Below are 16830 nucleotides of genomic sequence, written 5' to 3'. Positions count from 1 at the left end.
TGCATTGGCCTGACCAAAGAGAAGGTCCACATGGAGAGGAGAGCAGTTCTGCTCCGGGCTGGAGACAGCGGGACCAGCAGTTCTCTGTCACACGCAATGTTGGTGTTTAGCAATAGCTGACCTTTCACAACTTACTGACAAGAAAAACACATTTGAAGGAAGTGTTCCTGTAATTTCCTTATTCTACAAACCAGTCATTCTGCACTTAGCATATGATTCAAAAGAAGATATCTGGGGAAACACACTGATATATTGCTGCTTCTGCAATCACAAATTTATACAAACAATTAATTCTTGTGATTTTTTTCACTTTGAATCACAATGAATAAATGTAGTTTAAATAGTTTTAGAAAAGTTTTAAGTAGTTAAAGAAATTTTATCTACTTAAAATACTCGTTTTTAATTTTTGCTTGGTGTGCTCCCAAGTCTTACAAACTAAAATTGTCCCAATATAGCAAAAGCCAAGCAGAATCAAGCTGGCCACTTGACTCTTCCCTACTGCAGTATTGTATTTCAGTTGGCCACCCTGCAGAGGAGCAGTGTTTTCACATTTGCTCTTCTAACAGAGCCAGGAAAGGAATCAGAAAAAACATCGAGCATGGGAGGATGGGCTAAAACAACTCTTGCTGTGGCCTATTTGCATTAGGGTAATATCCTACAGCTGCTGGAGTAAAATACTGATTGGAATTCCACTTCTGTCTCTCATGGCATTCCTTTTCCCCTACTCCTTATGATGAGGAGTCATTAGTAAGACACATACAAGGTCTTTTCCTTCCACAGGGTGAAGGAATTGGGTTGGGATGGGTTTGGATCTCACCCCAGACTATGAAATCTAATCACAGCTGCTGGTGAGTTATGGCATTTGATTTTAGTATTACATGTTTTTAAACAATTGTGGTTCTCCATCCAGGAACATTTCCTCAATGGAACAGATGCAAAAATACCATCTCCCAGATTCTCTTAGCTGATACTGAACAGAAACTCGTTAAGCTTTAAGATCAAAGTCTGGAATATGAGTCAGCCCTTTAATCATTATTTCAGGCAATTCAATCCAAAACTTTGTTGTGTGGTTAGAGAGCTTTCCTCCCTCTTCTCAGGTGAGCTTATATTACTAGGTAATCCACATGTGAATTCAGGAGGAATTTCAAGACTGACAAAAATATTTTAAAATAATATTCAATATTATCAAGTAATAATTTGAGTTGTTTAAATAACAAAGCTAAGCATATATGAGTTTTAATAAGTATAGCTATTTTTTAAAACTTTACAATTATGTCAGACTCTTTTCTGCCCTGAATTGCTTAGAAGGACCAAGAAAAACTTTAAGGACAATATCAAGGTAGGAAACATCAAGTGCTGAGAAAAAATATTCACCTGACTAAACAAGATTAATTTTATATGACTTAGAATCTAGACTGAGCAAGGAGCATGTATAGGAGAAAATATATATAAGAAAGAAAGAAAGAACCAGTGATGAGAGAAGAAAAATATAAAAAATTTATAGACAAAATAAATTTTTAAGAAATTATTGGAAGCAGAAAAGAAAAAAAATGCTTTGAATACACAAGGAGAATGGTACTTCCCTTTAAAATTACCATAGTAAAAAGACTAAGCAAAACAGAAAAGAGTAAAGCATTATTGAAAGAGGAATGGGTGAAATACCAAAACAAGGAGGAAATGAGGAAGTGAAATAACAGTCTTCCCCCCTTTCCCCTTGGAGGACTGTCAAGAGATTTCATAGAAGAATTTCTTACAAGAAAATTTACAATCTTTATGATCAATGCATTCATACAGACCTCTGATTTGAGTCTTTTATGCTTTGCTTTATCTCCTTCCAAGGAATCCCAAATCCCTTTCAGTTGTAACTCTATCTTTTTTAGACTTTTCAGTTCTTTATCTTTCTGTGTTTGATGGTGACTGAGAATATCTTGCTGCTTTTTGTTCTCGAAGATACATTTATTTAAATTATTTTCCAGAATTTGTCTATATAGATAGAATTTTAGAATTTTAGAAACAGGTAACTTAATCAAGGCATATATATAAACAGATAACTATTTTAATGGATTTTGAGTACCTCATCACTATGGATCAGCAAAACAAACTCGTAAACTTGACAAAAACTACCTAAAAAAGTGGCAGTACCCTAATTATGTCAGTGAGGTTTCACAGTCTGTTCTAAAAATGATAAAAATATCAGGGAATCTAGTACACAGAGGAAGAAGTAAACACATTTTTTAGTGTGAGGGAACATTTCAAGATAAGATGCCATGGGCCCTTAATACAAAGCTTGAAAGGCAAAAGCACTGTTGCTGAGCATATGGCCAGAATTACAACATCTATCTCCCTCTGCAGAGGAAGATTCATTGGAAGCTTCCCTTCAACCTAACAGTTTATTTTACTTTATCAAGTAAATATAAAATCATAGTTGAAAGGAATATTAAAGAGATGATTAACCAATCCCCACTGAAATTCAGGACTACATGAGGGCAGATATCTAAGATCCTCATTTGAAGATGAAAATACTGACATATTTTATTCTTTTTCAATTTATTTTCAGTGGGTTACACAGGAAAGAAAATATGTGCACTAAAGAGAGAAACCCTCTAAAATATTTCACTTTTAAGAGCAAAATCTCACAGGATTTTATCAAATGACTATGCTTTTTGATGTTCTTCTTCAAGCCAAATCCTAGATTCTAGATTCCAAATTTTTATGTAAACATATCTGAAGTGAAAACCAAGCCTCATCATTTATAATTTGCACTGGTTGCAGCATAAAACTTGAAAAGAGAAGCAACAGCAGAAAAAATAAATAGACTTTTGAGAATAGGGAATCATTCACTCTTTCCATGTGGCTCATGTCTCTAACCTGTCTGATAGGACAGCTAATTCCTTCTCTGCACTAATTTCTAGTAATTTTTTCAAAGCGACGCATTCTCGTTCATTCTTTTTTATCAAAGTTTGTCTCTCATCCAATTCCTTCATTACATCTTCTTTTTCTTGCAAAATCTCTTCAGTCCTCTTTTCAGTGGCTTTCAAGGTTCTATTCAATTTTTCTATTTGGTCATTAAGGTCTTCATTCTTCTTCTCTGCATCACTGTGGACATATTTTAACAAAGCAGAAAGGGTTAAGTTTTCCACATGCATATTTAAATGACAAAATGTAAGTTGCCAGTTTCTGTGGACATACAAAATAATTTTACAACAATATATGTTAAATATTTGTTAAAGCAGACATGAAAACCTTCAAATTCCAATAGTCCAACAATAAAACTGCAGATAGACATGGGGATAACCGACAGCCTAGCACCATGACAGTATCAAAAAGAGTTCTAGTAAACTGATTTCTGTCAACATTACTAGGTACATGGGTGTGACACTTCTAAATATTCTTCCTAAGACTGGAAACTCTGGTTAGTTTATTCTGTGATGTGACCCAAATATAAAGACTCATTTAAATATTTCATTAATAGCAAGCTCCACAATGTGGGTTTTAGAAATTGCTTCTCTGTAACACTATAGGGCAAACTTCTTAAGATTTATGATGGCAGAGTTGCATTAAGCAGAGTAGTGAGGAAAATGTAGAAGAAAACCATCATAAAAGTTTTAAACCTGAGAAATTTAACAGTCAAAACAGTTTAGGTATTACAAATAGAGACTGGAAGCAGGAGACACAAACCTCAGTGTAACCCTGTGCACAGATGGAGTACAAAACCCATCATTCATCTGGATGGCAACTGGATCTCTGGGATCTGTGAATGACCTGGCTGAAACTGCACAGAGCTAATTTGATTTTACACTTACACAAAACAGTGCATGCCAAGCTTCAGAGGAGAAGAACCCCAGCTTCACAAGAAAGAAAGGGCTGGTTGCTGGCTTGCATTTCCTCTGATGAAGCATTAGAGACTGCAGCTCATATCAGGACCTTACTGCAAAGCAGCTGTGACTCCACAGCTGGTACAGAAGGACCAAGAGAGAATTGGTTTATAGCTCAGGCCACACTGCCAGCTGTAGAAGTGTTAGTTTAAATGTTGATCCTAATTTTAATCAACAACCATCCTCAATCATTTCTATAGCCAAGGGATGAGAAGAAGTCATACATATATATATATATTCATGTATATAGAATTATATATTAAAAACATACATTTTTTTCTGATTCAACTTCTCAGTTTCTTTTGCAAGTTGCTTTGGAACACCAAGGATCCTAACTAGCTCAGCCTAGTAACAAAACACAAAGGTTTGATTAATAGCCTCAAAAGCTGATGAGTTTTCATAGCATTCATTTAGAACTGCTGTGAAAATCAGTAGGAAACATATTTTAATTACTTGAGTTTTTCCCAGAGAATTGTAGCTGCCACTTAAAAAAAAAAATAAAAAAATCGATGTTTACAATTTTAGTATGTCTTCAAGATAAAAATTATGCTTGAATATTATTAATATTCATCTTATTATGCCATTTATACCATGGAAAGAAGTAGACCCAGGTATGTTTTTAATTCTCAGCAGAAATCTGTATTAACTGTAATCAGAGCAACCTACAATAACAGAACATAACTAAGATGTCTTTATACAAACCACTTTTTAATCAAAACCATGACTATTAGTATTTCCTAAAGGAGTAATAAGGGTATGGCACAGCAGCATGTTTCCCACCTATTGGAAAATGGTCTAATATTTAATGGATGACATAATGAATTTGGAATGACAACATCCAGAAATTCACTGCTCCTTTGGGCAAAACGTACCCATACACACACACATGCACACACACTCACAGGTACATAGGCACAATTAATTTTGTGTTACTTTCAAATAAGTCTGCATCTCCTGAAGCTTTTCCATTTCTTCCTCATCTGTTAATATCAGCTTTTCCTTGGATGAAACAGCTTCTTTTATTGAATCAATTTCTGCTTTCCTCTGGATTACTTCTTTGCTGAGCTCATCACAATTTTCTTTCAACCGTTTAATTTTATTATCTTTCTTTAAAAATGAAATAAAAGAACAGATTAATTGTATTTTCTCTTTTACATTTTGCAGGCTTCTGATAACACAGACTCATTAACATTGAATGATGATAACATTTTTAGTGACAAGATATGAAATATATATTTTACCAGATATGAGTTTCTTCTATCAATACTAACAGAATTCTATTTCCAACAAAGCCACATATATTCCTCAGGATTTATGATTACAAATGTATTTTTCATGTTCACATCCTAGAACCAAAAACCTGCAGCTATTTTTTGCAGTATCCATTTGCTGATTATAGGAAACATTTTATTGAGTAAGAAACAAAAAAATCCAGATATTTTCTGAATCAGTTTTTTATTGCTTGTCCTAATTATCAAAATTGAATGATATAATATAGCTTATAAATTCTATTTCTTTTAAAATCTATTTTTCTATCTATTCTATTTTAAGTAAACTCTATAAATGCACACTGAGAAAACATTCTCAGTTATTTTTTTATATGTTAGTTGACAGAATATAAAACATTGCTTTTCTCATGTTCTGTACTTACCTTTTCTTTTGAAATTTTTTCATATTCATTTTCCATAAGCTTTTTTTCTTCTCGCAAGCTAAAGTAAAAATCAAAGCAGAATCAAATATATTAGTAATAGAATAATCATGACTGTAATATAGTAAATGGTAAGAAAGTATGACAGCCTATCCCACACGGTGAATTAGCATGAAAGGTGCTCAGATTTAAAGGAAGTTTGCTGACTGGTGACAGGGGGTCCTGAAGGACTGGGGGTATATATGGAAGAGCACGCATCTAAACATTTGAGCCTGGTTTTTCTTAGTCTGACCACATTCTGCAGGAGTGCATGAATGAGGCATTCATGCCTTACTCACCCTTATCTTTTACTAGTGGCATCCTACACCCACAGTTCCTCCCAACCTCAGAAAACAAAATGTTAACATGAAAATGGGGCAAAAGGAAAGAGGAGGTGGGTAATAAATAGCCACAAAGACATAAAATATCAAAGAAAGTGCAGTTGCTAGTGAAAAACCTTGTTCTTCCTATTAATGTTTTCACATACACATTTACTCTTCAGAAAAATGTAAGTGAAGCTCCTCAAATCTGGACTGGATCCTGTGGGAAAAATCCTGAACAGTGGCAGGGGTTTTAAGCTAAGCCAAAGAAGTATGGTAGAAAAGTAAATTGAAATAGCCACAGTGATCTTAACCTATATCCAAAACTAAATTGCAATTTAATTTCAGGCAACAATAGGGACAGATGCTAAAGAAGTGAAGAAGGAAGAAAGGAAAAAACAGGAAAGCTCTTATATATTGTGGGTATTTAGTAACACTGCCCTGAGAAAGATGAATTAATGGTTATAAAAGGGAGTTCAACTTGTTGAATTGACAACACAGAGCTTCTTGGTAGCAGGCAAGTAAATACTGCCAAATACAAAAAATTATCCCTACTGAGGGTACATCTGTACATCCCCAGTGCATGCACAGAGCAGCTCTGCATCTATAGTAGGTAAATGGATTACAGCAGTCTGTGTGCCATCACAACCAAACAACTTAACTGAGTCACTGTGCTATTCACTGGGAGCAAGGGGGCAGTTTCTTGCAGTGCAATTAGTACCTACAGTGACATTTCAGAGCCTCAGGCTATAAAGAAGTAAAGATTGCAGGCTATAAAAAAGTAAAGATTGCAGCTAAGTAACAAGTGGAACAAACAAATCCTCTGTCCCAGGTGTAGCAAAGAATCAACTTCAGTGCTTAAATTTATAACTCCAGTGGGAGGATGTGCTGGTCAAGTTTTGTTGAGACCCAGGGCAGTCTGGTTGAATAAATAACTCTTTAAATTAGGGAAGCATTAAGAGAAGGGCACGAACTTCCATAAAACAGTTGTGTCACTTGGAGCTATAACAATGGCAAGGGACTCCTCGGCATCCCCACCCTCCCAAAGCAGCTGTTACAGTAACCTCATAATGTGGCTAAGACAGAAAAGAGGCAGCTGATTGCTATTTCTTTTTTTTTTTTTTTTTTTTTTCTTCTGAAACCTCCCAGCAGCAGTGCAAGACTTTGGTGGTGTTGGTTCAGGTTTCAGAAAGTGTGTGGTCATGGGCACAGAGATCAGTCTCCCAGCAGCCAACCTCACGGAGGACCATCCCTAGAACCTTGTGCTCAACTCTTTAGCAGTGCTGATTTAAGATTCCCTCCGCCACTTCACCACCCCCACTCTCTCAATAAACTCTTTCTTATATTTGAGTCCTCCAACAAAAGGAGTGAAGCTTACACCTGGAAGTCTCAAGCAACATATTTTTAGCTAAGGAAAGGAAATAGTGAAAAAAAAGAGAACTGGGTTGGTGGTGTTGCAATATAAACAGAACAAAACAAAACAACATCTCTCCCATGAATAGGAAGCTCTGGCTCAGATGAAGAGCAAAGAGAAAATAGACACAGACTAGATGCTGATATACAGCATGTATGATATTTGTGTGGGCAGACTACAAGTATGCCTCTACAGGGACTGGTAAAGTCTAACAACTGATTTGAATGCCAGTATTTGAACACTCACAGGGTGAGTGAGTTTGCAAAACAAAATCTTTTAAAGGAAAAAGTTGAATTTGAATCAATTGTCCCCCAAAACTGATTAAATTAATTAAAAAAAAAATCAAAAATTCCAAAATCATATTCCAAACCCATTTTGGCAGTACTCCTAATTGAACTCCTTGGGACTGGCCTAATCACACTAAGGATAATGAATGCCTACTTTGCACAAATTCCCGTAACTGTTTGATTGCCACAAAATATTATTAAATAAGTCCTGTGCAAAATGATTAAAGAGGTACTGCATGGCTTGTGATTAGTCCGTGCTGTGCTCTCTTTCATATCACACTGGACGATCAAAAGAGCAATACCAAAGATCAGGAGGGAGAGCAAAGTTGACACTGTTTTCATTTTGTCACATTCCTCACTCATGAGGACAGATTCCTGTGGAACCATTCCAGTTTCACAACAAAGACTTTTCCATCCAGCAAAAGTAAAATGATTTGAACACTTCATTTTCTGTGACATAAACAAAGGCAACAGTGAATGACAAGGGCTAAGCTACCTAAACAGCCAGCAGACTAACTACTTGCACACAAAAAACAGTGGAAGTGTGAAAAGAAAAAATGGATAAAAAGAAAGAAGTTAAATCTTTCACTTTTGAGCAATGAGTTTGATCCAGCTGCCCATAGCCAGAAGTCAGGCAGCCCTATGCTAACATCTGGGGCTTTCTTACTGTCAGGGATAAAATCTGGGACCTCCAAAGGGCAGGTCATCTCACATACCAGGTGACTGTTTTAGGATGATATAAATTACCAGATGAAGATAACATATCGCTCTGTGGACTCTAAAGGGGAGGCAGGGTGATTAACACACATTTAGAAATCAGATAAGATTCTTCAAACAATTTAAGTTTAGTCTCCGATTTGATAGATGAACACAGACGCTTAATGTAAGATAAGCAGATAAATTTTGTTCTTTCCATTTAGCCTTTGAATCTTTTAATCTGTGTTATATGGGTATCAACTTCATGACTGCTTTACTTAGACATCAATAACAACAAACAAAACAGCTGCAACTGGCATTAGGCACTTAAATTTCCCATTATTTTATAGCCCTTCCCTGATGGATGCATTTTTCAATATCACGTGGACTTTATTATTATTATTATTATACCTCTAATACACACAATAGAAAGAAGATTAAACTCTTTAGTTTAAAGATTAATGTGTGCAAATGTTTCTAACATTACTCTTATTTTCATGAAGCCTAATAACAGTACTGTACATGAAAAGCCATCATAGATGCAGTTGCAATGAGTTAAAAAAGGCAGTTGGAAAAATGGGCCATTAATAAAAACACATTCCAGATTTTTCCCTGAGAGACATTTACAGCTGCAAGCTGACACAGAAATAAAAAAGTTAGGTCAGAGAGATAAAGAAATGTACTGGTAGTTGTCAACAGAAGTCCATTTCACTTCCTCAGCTCACAAAATAACCACAACACTGTTACCATTAGAAGTCCCATCATGCAAGAAAGTGAACTCCTTCAGCTACTCTCTCTGAGCTGGGATTGCTTGGAAATCCATAGAAGGTGTTCAGCACCTCACAAGTAAAATCTGTGACCACAGGTAGAAGTTATCACAGCTGACAAGCTGCCAGCATGAGTTTCCTGTAAGGCTCTGAGCTGTAATTAGTTTGTAGGTACCAGAGAATGCAGTCACAAGAACAGCTGATAACAACTTCAGCTGTGATGCTATTTATTTTACTTATGGCCTGTAATTCTTTACTAGAGAAGCTATGGACAACAACTCAACTTTTCACTTTTTAATTATTGAGTGACTAATACCGAAATAATTACAAATGTTGAAATAGTTTTCCTTATTTGCAATGCTTCTACAAGGACAAAGTCAGTTTTGCAATCCTGACTTGCATGCAGTTGCACAGAATACTTCAGTAAGGTGTCACTGGCTGGGTTTCGGGGTCCCTTTGGGATCCCTGAGGCTGCTTCTGCAGCCCTCAGTGACAGAGCACGTTCCCGAGCCTTGCCCAGATAGAATTGTGGCTCGTGGTGAGCTCTCAGACCAGCGGGGAAAAGAGATCAGCTTATGCAGAAAGGCACAAATCCATGGTTTATTCTATGAAGGCATCCTATCTAGCATATACCCACGGCTATTGTTTTACAGGGATTTTATATCTTTTGAGAGTTTTACAGTTTGCACCAATTACCAAGGGAATTCTTCATTCTAACCAATCCCTGAGGGATTTTACATTCAAAGCTGGCCCATGGATACTAAAAGAGAATGAACCACTAATATTGAGAATAGATAAGAGAGTCTACCAAGGGGGGGAAGCTGGATTCCTTTTGTATTCATCATTTCACAAGCCATTTCTTATCTCTAAGCTATGGTTTTCCAAGGAGCTTGTTCTGAGTATGCAGGGAGTCTTTCTTCTTTATGAATGTTTTCTGCTCCCTCCACAGTAAGGTGCTGTTTTGTTACCTGAAAAAAATCACTGTGAGAGCTGGAGATTGGACCGAGGCTTTCAAATAAAATTGTTTTCAAGCAGAAGACACCTTTAATCTCACAAACTCTTGCTCTAGATAAATTTAGTACAAATTAATTGCTTATTTTTAAATTAATTGTTTAGATGATAGATTCAGATTTAATATTTATTATTTCTCAACAATAAACGACTGTTGATACCATTGTGCAATAAAGGAAAACAGCTTTTTATTTTTTCTCATAAACCAGAACTCCAAGCCTCATATGAACATTAAAGTTTCCTTGCTGATCACATTGTTTGTTTCATTCTTGTTCTGCTATTTGATTTTTTTGGTCTATAATCTTACTTACTGAGGCCTCTTATCAATTAGATGAAGAAATTTCATGTCTCTGACTGCAGTTTCAGCAGAATTGACTGGAGATGACTCTTTTCCAGTTTACTTTATTACCCTTGCCAAGTAGTTTTTGAGAGGAAGAATACTCCCAGAGTCAGCTCTGACTTTGGGATGGTGGCCCAAGCTTTATAAGCTTAGTGAAATCCTTCCAACCCTTGTTCTCCCCCTGAGCTCTCAGACAGACACACCAGCAATGAGCCCAGTACATCCATACGGCAGAGCAGGCCACAGACTGGAAGAGGAGGCACATACCTACAGTGGGAACACAGCTCATCCACGCAGTCACCCTCAAGGTGACTTCCCTGACAGCTGAAGTGAGTTTAGAAATACACTGAATACCTCATATACCTATTCAAACTGTTAAAAACGTCACAAAATTCCTGAAAACCTTCAATGCTGAAAGCAATTTAATTTATTCTGGGAATGTTGACTATTCATTGGAACAATAAAGAATTAAAACAGGAACATCTTCAGCTGTCAAGAAAGGTCTGGAAAAAAAATTACAAAGGCAAGCAGTTAGGAAATTAAATAGGGATAGAAGAGTATGGAATATTAAGAGACCTTGAGACTTCTAATATTATGGCCTATCTGTATGACTCCTCAAGTATAAATTGTCATTGTTGTAAGATTTGAATTTGAGTGCAAAAAAGGTGCTAAGTACTCTTAGATATCAGAAAAAGTGAATTAAGGCAGGAAACAAAGGCATCAGAGATAAGAGGGATGCTTCAGAGAAAGAAAGGTTTACAGAAACAGGGGAACAGAGCTCTGCAGAACCAGGGAAACAAGATCAGATGTTTCACTTCCAGCTCAGCACTAGGTCTGAGTAGACATTCTAAAAAAAGGATAAAGCAGTAGATAAAGAGACACAGATAAACCCTTCAGATCTTTCCCCCTCCGTGTTCCCTGTCTGCTATACATACAAAAGTAAATAAACAACATATTTGTTTTCAGGCTGAACAGCCATTAGTCATAATTCCCAAAGAGAAATTTACTTGTAAGTGCCAAGCACAGCTGGGACTGTATTAATATAGTTGGACAACAAGGGAAACTCTGCTCCAGAAGGATCAAGGGCCAAGAGAGGTTGAACCATGACATTTTATCCCGAGAAAACTTCAAATACCTTTGATACAGCTTCCCTCCCCTCTGTCTGTGATATTGTCCATGCACACAGATATTTCAGAAAACATTGCTTTACTCTTTGGATAAAACCAGCAAGCACATAGATCTTCATTTTACATCAGTGTTAGTATTAGATCACCTGCTATTCACAACTCTATTCTGGACATTCATTTTCACTGTCTTTCACAGGCACCAAACTCATTCCTCCATTACAAACATGTATTCACACCCATCATGTGGTTTTCTTCATAGTTCATTTCTCATTTCTCCACTACATTCACTCACCCATTCTTCACACGTATTGTGCTAGTCCTGTTCATTCTAGACTAGTTCAACTTGAAATCAGTATAATTTCTTGAATATTCCTGGAATTTCTCTCCTAGTAAGCAAATCCACATATAACCAAGGCACATCCGTCCCACTTCACACCCTCAATACACATAAGACCCAATCAGGCATAAAACAGATTTCAAACAAGAAGTAACTAAATAATCTGTAGCTCTTGAGTTTGAAAAATATTGTCAAATTAGAGGGGGAAGGGGCTGTACAAAAGAGATCTATCAATCCATTCTGCAGCAGTGAATCAGATGCTCATTGTCTCATCCAATCCAAGAACTACAGGGCTTGAATGAAGCTGTAGGAGCCAGGTTAAAAAAGCAAGGAGGTGGCAGCTCTTATGCAGTTAATCTTTGGAACGCTTCACCCAGCATGTTGCAATGTCAGAAGTTTGTTCTGGAGAAGACAGGAGAAGTTCAAAGGAATAGGGGTCAACTGAGGATTCCCAAACACAGAGGACTGTATCTGGCTCGTGAAATTCCCACATCACAAGAGGCTGGGGCTGCACTTTTGGTCTCCATTAGGTAATGCACCTCACGGACCTCTGGTCAGACTGTACAGCTGAGTTTGATCCCAGGCAATATTTAACACATACATTTCTTATTACTGTGAAGGAACATTTTTTACAGCAAGATTGACCCAAAAAGTGGATTTTTAATCTGCAAGATATTCAGTTCATATATAAAAACTAACACAGTAAATGTGCAAGGGTAATCGAAATAATACCTACACTGCATTTTGTATAGAATAGAGTTCTCCTTTTGACTGGAGGTAGAAAATAGAGAATGGGAAAATATTGCCTAAACATATAAATCCTCTTAATTTTTTTGGAAATTGATGCAAAATCAGTGAAAAATGTTCAAAAGATATGAGGACAAATGGTTAAAAAGCATGATACTTTTGAAGACCTCATTTCTGGACTGCTTGGAAATTGCAATAAATTCTGTATTTAATAATTATTTCAGGAAATTTCATGTTTCTTAGTTATCTCATAGCAAATAATTTTTTCCAGATGCTTTCCATGTTTCTTTCCCACTCCCAGTTTGCTTCATTCTCAGTTTCTTTTTCTCTTACAGCAAACATTTGGCTCTAAAAAACCAAAAAAAAGTCAAGAAAGAATTGCCAGAAAAACCTGCTCCATGCAGTGTGTACAGTGTTCATGATTTCCTTGAAAATAAGAATAAAAATCTTAACTGCTGAGATGCTGATATTGCATGTTTGTGTTTATATACACCACCAACACTACAGTTGAATTGAAAATGGGTAAAAACAGCAAGTCCCCCACAAAATAAAAGTCTGATTTCATCTGCCTAGATACATATTTTTACAAATGCAATACTTCTGCTTGTAATTTTACTACAAAGTATGCAGATAATTGAAATGTACACAATACCAAGCTAATTTTGGACTGTTGTCCTTATACAGAAATGTTAAGATTTCACCCTTTTCACAGCAAATTTATCATTTTTCTGACATTAGAATATACAAGTACTTCTTCCCCTTTGAATACCTGAATAGAAAAACTTGAATATACCGTGCCACTGATGTTAAAAATAGCATTGTGTCTATTTACGACATTGTTCCATAAAATCCAAGCCAACAGGTCTCTGAGACACTTTAAACATTTGTATTGAAGGTATTCTAGACTAGAATTGCTCATGTTAATTTTTTCCTACTAAATATTATTCATGTAATGTAGTAAATTTTAAACAGCATTTTAAAGAACCCCATCCATGTTCTACATTAAAAACTATCTACAAATCTCACCATCGTAAATTTATTCATCACTGACATGTTGCTGTAACTGGGGAAAGTTTATGGCAATTCATTTAACAACATCCGTCAAGAAATGTTTCCATGTAAAATGTAAAGGAGATGCATTTTTATTCTGTTTATCTTTTTTTTTTAATTGGCTATGATAAAATTAGCACCATTTGACCACTTTCACCTACCATTCTATCTTCAACCGATTTTCATACACTCTTCCTTTAACAGCAGTGTATTCACCTCGGCAGCTAAGAAGTTGTTGCCTTATTTGGGAAGCTTCACTGGAAGCTTCTTCAGGGAGCTGTTCTGCTTTTTCCAGTTCACATTGTTGTTCCAGTTCTGCACTCAGGCGTTTGGCTTCCTGGAACAGCTGGGTTTCAGATTCCTGTAAACTACATTAAATAGACTAATTTAGAACTAGGCAATGTCAAGTACAAGCTTTATATTTATACTTCTTTACATACCTATAATATTTAATTCAAGGTTTTCAAGATGAGATGGAATTAAGATCTGAATAATCGTTTGACCTCCTAGTTGACCTTACCTTGGGCAGGAGGTTGGACCTCCTGAGTTCTGTTCAAACCCAAATCATCCTATGATGCCATGAGAGCAATGGAATCTGGTCTCAGTGGGGGGTTTCTGTATACCTACAGCTGGAGTGAGATTCATCTTATCTAATTTTAACCGATGACAGACTGTTACTTAGTCTAATTTATTTATCTAACACTTCATGGGCAAAAATGAAGAGACAGGGAATCCATTTTATTCTAAGAAGTGACAAAGACTAGATCTGATTCAGTGTGGAGACTTATAAAAGTGAAGTATTCAACAGGACAAGGTCCAGTCTGGCCTATATGACAACTTTAAGTTCTTAATAAATACCAGGACATCTACCCAGTGATGAATTACATCTAATGCTACTGCTGTCGTGCTACCAAGACCTGAAATAATTCATGTAATGATACACAAGCTGAAAATACATTTGTGGACATCTGGAAAAAACTTATTCTAAGGCCTGGAGATCAATGATCTGATCTGACTTGTATCACCAGAGTAGCTCCACAGAAACAGCAAACTCCTGCCAGTGTCTGGTATTCATAATATGATTCTTAACTTAGGAACCTATGTGGTGACAGATGAAAACATCCTAAAGGCTGTTAGTAAAATACATTGATTATTATGGAAAACTCTTAAAGGGAACAACAGTATGAAAATTCATATACAATGCACCACACCTAAAGCTATGCTTTATGCTGTAGATACACTGTGTATGCCTCCTCAATATTACTACATTATGATTTTTATATAATGGTCTACTAAAATTAGTCACAAATTATGTAGAAGAATAAAGAACTCTATCACTTGCCTTTTAGTATTTAAAAATACAGTGCAATATTTTTTTTTTTTAATAAAGCAGCTCAGAATTTTGCATACTGAGAAACTCTAGACATAAATTTTGGCTCAAATTTGATATTTATGGCTTAAGCAGAAAAACAAAATTACATATCACACTGAAGAATAGAGTTGGGATGGTAAAATGATGATAAAAATACAAAATACAAAACTGACTATACTGCACATAGCCGAAATAATAGAGCAGAAAAAGTTTTGATTCATGCAAAATTTCTCCCTAGATAATAACTTCCTTTTTCTAAACTAGAAAATAAGAAAACCACAGACTTCAACAGAAAACAGTGTGCCTTCATAATGAACAAATAATTTAATGTGTTTACACATATATATTAAAGGAAAAATAAACTGACTTATTCTAATAAAAAATAAAAAATAAAAAATAAAAAATAAAAAATAAAAAATAAAAAATAAAAAATAAAAAATAAAAAATAAAAAACTGACTGGATTCTATATGTTATTTATAATTTTAAATATATGAGAATGTATGCAGTTGTGGGAGAAAATATAATTGGTTATAGTTATACAAATAATATCAAACACAATTCTTTCACAACATATACATTTTACATAGTTACACAGACATAACTGAGTTTATAAAAACAAAAATTTTAATATTGATTTTTTTCAAGATAATAAAAAAAGAAAATAGAAACAAGAATTGAGTGTTTAATCTAGATGTTGCTCCCTAGAGCTGCCAACAGTATTGTTTCATGTTGATTTAAATTTAATTAAAGGCAATGAAGAAATAACTGCACACCTACATAATGTACACATACAGAATCACATGACTACAAAAATACGTTTGTGCAGTCTGATATGGCAGCTTTTGAATTTGTGAAATAATTAGTAATTTAGCAGACACTTAAGAAAATAAGATTCCCAATCTGCTAATGAATCTTCATTATTATCTGAGTCTCTTCCAGTTTGGGTTATCAGAATATTCATATTAGGTTCCTAAATTGAGATAATGCAAATAAAATCTACAGCTAGGCCACATAATTGAGTGACTAAAAGGGTTTTCAGGGGCCACATACAAGCTCAGATACTCCAACTTTAAATGCAGTTTTACTACAAACTGGACAGGTGAGACAGCACCACAATGGGATGACAGCCTATTCTCACTGAACGTAAATTCAAAAGCACTTAAGACTTTGAAGAAAAGTATAAAAGATGTTATCTGTAGTTGACATCTTTCAGCTTTTAGAATACCAAATTGTGCCAAACTGAGAGCAAGAAATAAATTTGCTATTAAACACAGGACTGCACTATACACTTACAGCTCTGTGTACACTGGCAACAGCCTTGGAAACTTGCTGCACACAGAGAAATTGCATTCATCATATTAGACAAATCTGTATTGTATATCAGAGAGATCAGTTGTAATAGTCTGGCACAGCTGTCACAGGGAACTCTACTGCTTAAGATGTATAGGGCTTTCTCCTTGAGATTTTTATATGATAATAAAGGAAAGAAGAAAACACACTTGAAGCTTGAAAACCTCATCTTGTGTCATTTGTCTTAAGAGGGCATTTCAAGAACACTAGGACACATTAATTTGGAAAGGGATTGAATTCAACTGTAACAGAACTGTAATGCACATGTTAGAGTGAAGAGTTAACAATTAAAAAGCAGTATTGATGCTGTGAAGGGTTCTTTGCAGGAAGAGAATATACACACATACTGTACTTACCACCAGGACAGTCCTTACAGCTGATGGAGAAAAGCAGACCCTTGCAGATGTCTGAATAAAGAGGAAGTGTGTGGGCCTTATTTTGTTCTATCG

General features: G+C 35.6%; 1 protein-coding gene across 1 annotated transcript in view; it reads right to left on the bottom strand.

Annotated features, from left to right (window-relative positions):
• CCDC146 (coiled-coil domain containing 146) overlaps positions 1-16830 on the bottom strand; it is a 59608-nt gene that overhangs the window by 18665 nt on the left and 24113 nt on the right. Inside the window, exons 3-8 of the mRNA XM_014869050.2 lie at positions 13820-14026; positions 5527-5584; positions 4809-4982; positions 4147-4220; positions 2869-3096; positions 1797-1983 (exon numbers count right to left, since the gene is read on the bottom strand). Of these exons, the coding sequence (XP_014724536.2) occupies positions 1797-1983; positions 2869-3096; positions 4147-4220; positions 4809-4982; positions 5527-5584; positions 13820-14026 (928 nt within the window). The remainder of the gene's footprint in view (positions 1-1796; positions 1984-2868; positions 3097-4146; positions 4221-4808; positions 4983-5526; positions 5585-13819; positions 14027-16830) is intronic.

The sequence above is a fragment of the Sturnus vulgaris genome, chromosome 5 (assembly GCF_052056855.1).
Source record: "Sturnus vulgaris isolate bStuVul1 chromosome 5, bStuVul1.hap1, whole genome shotgun sequence".
Lineage (NCBI taxonomy): Eukaryota > Metazoa > Chordata > Aves > Passeriformes > Sturnidae > Sturnus > Sturnus vulgaris.
Note: the sequence above shows the minus strand (reverse complement) of the source record. Positions and strands in the feature narration are given on the sequence as shown.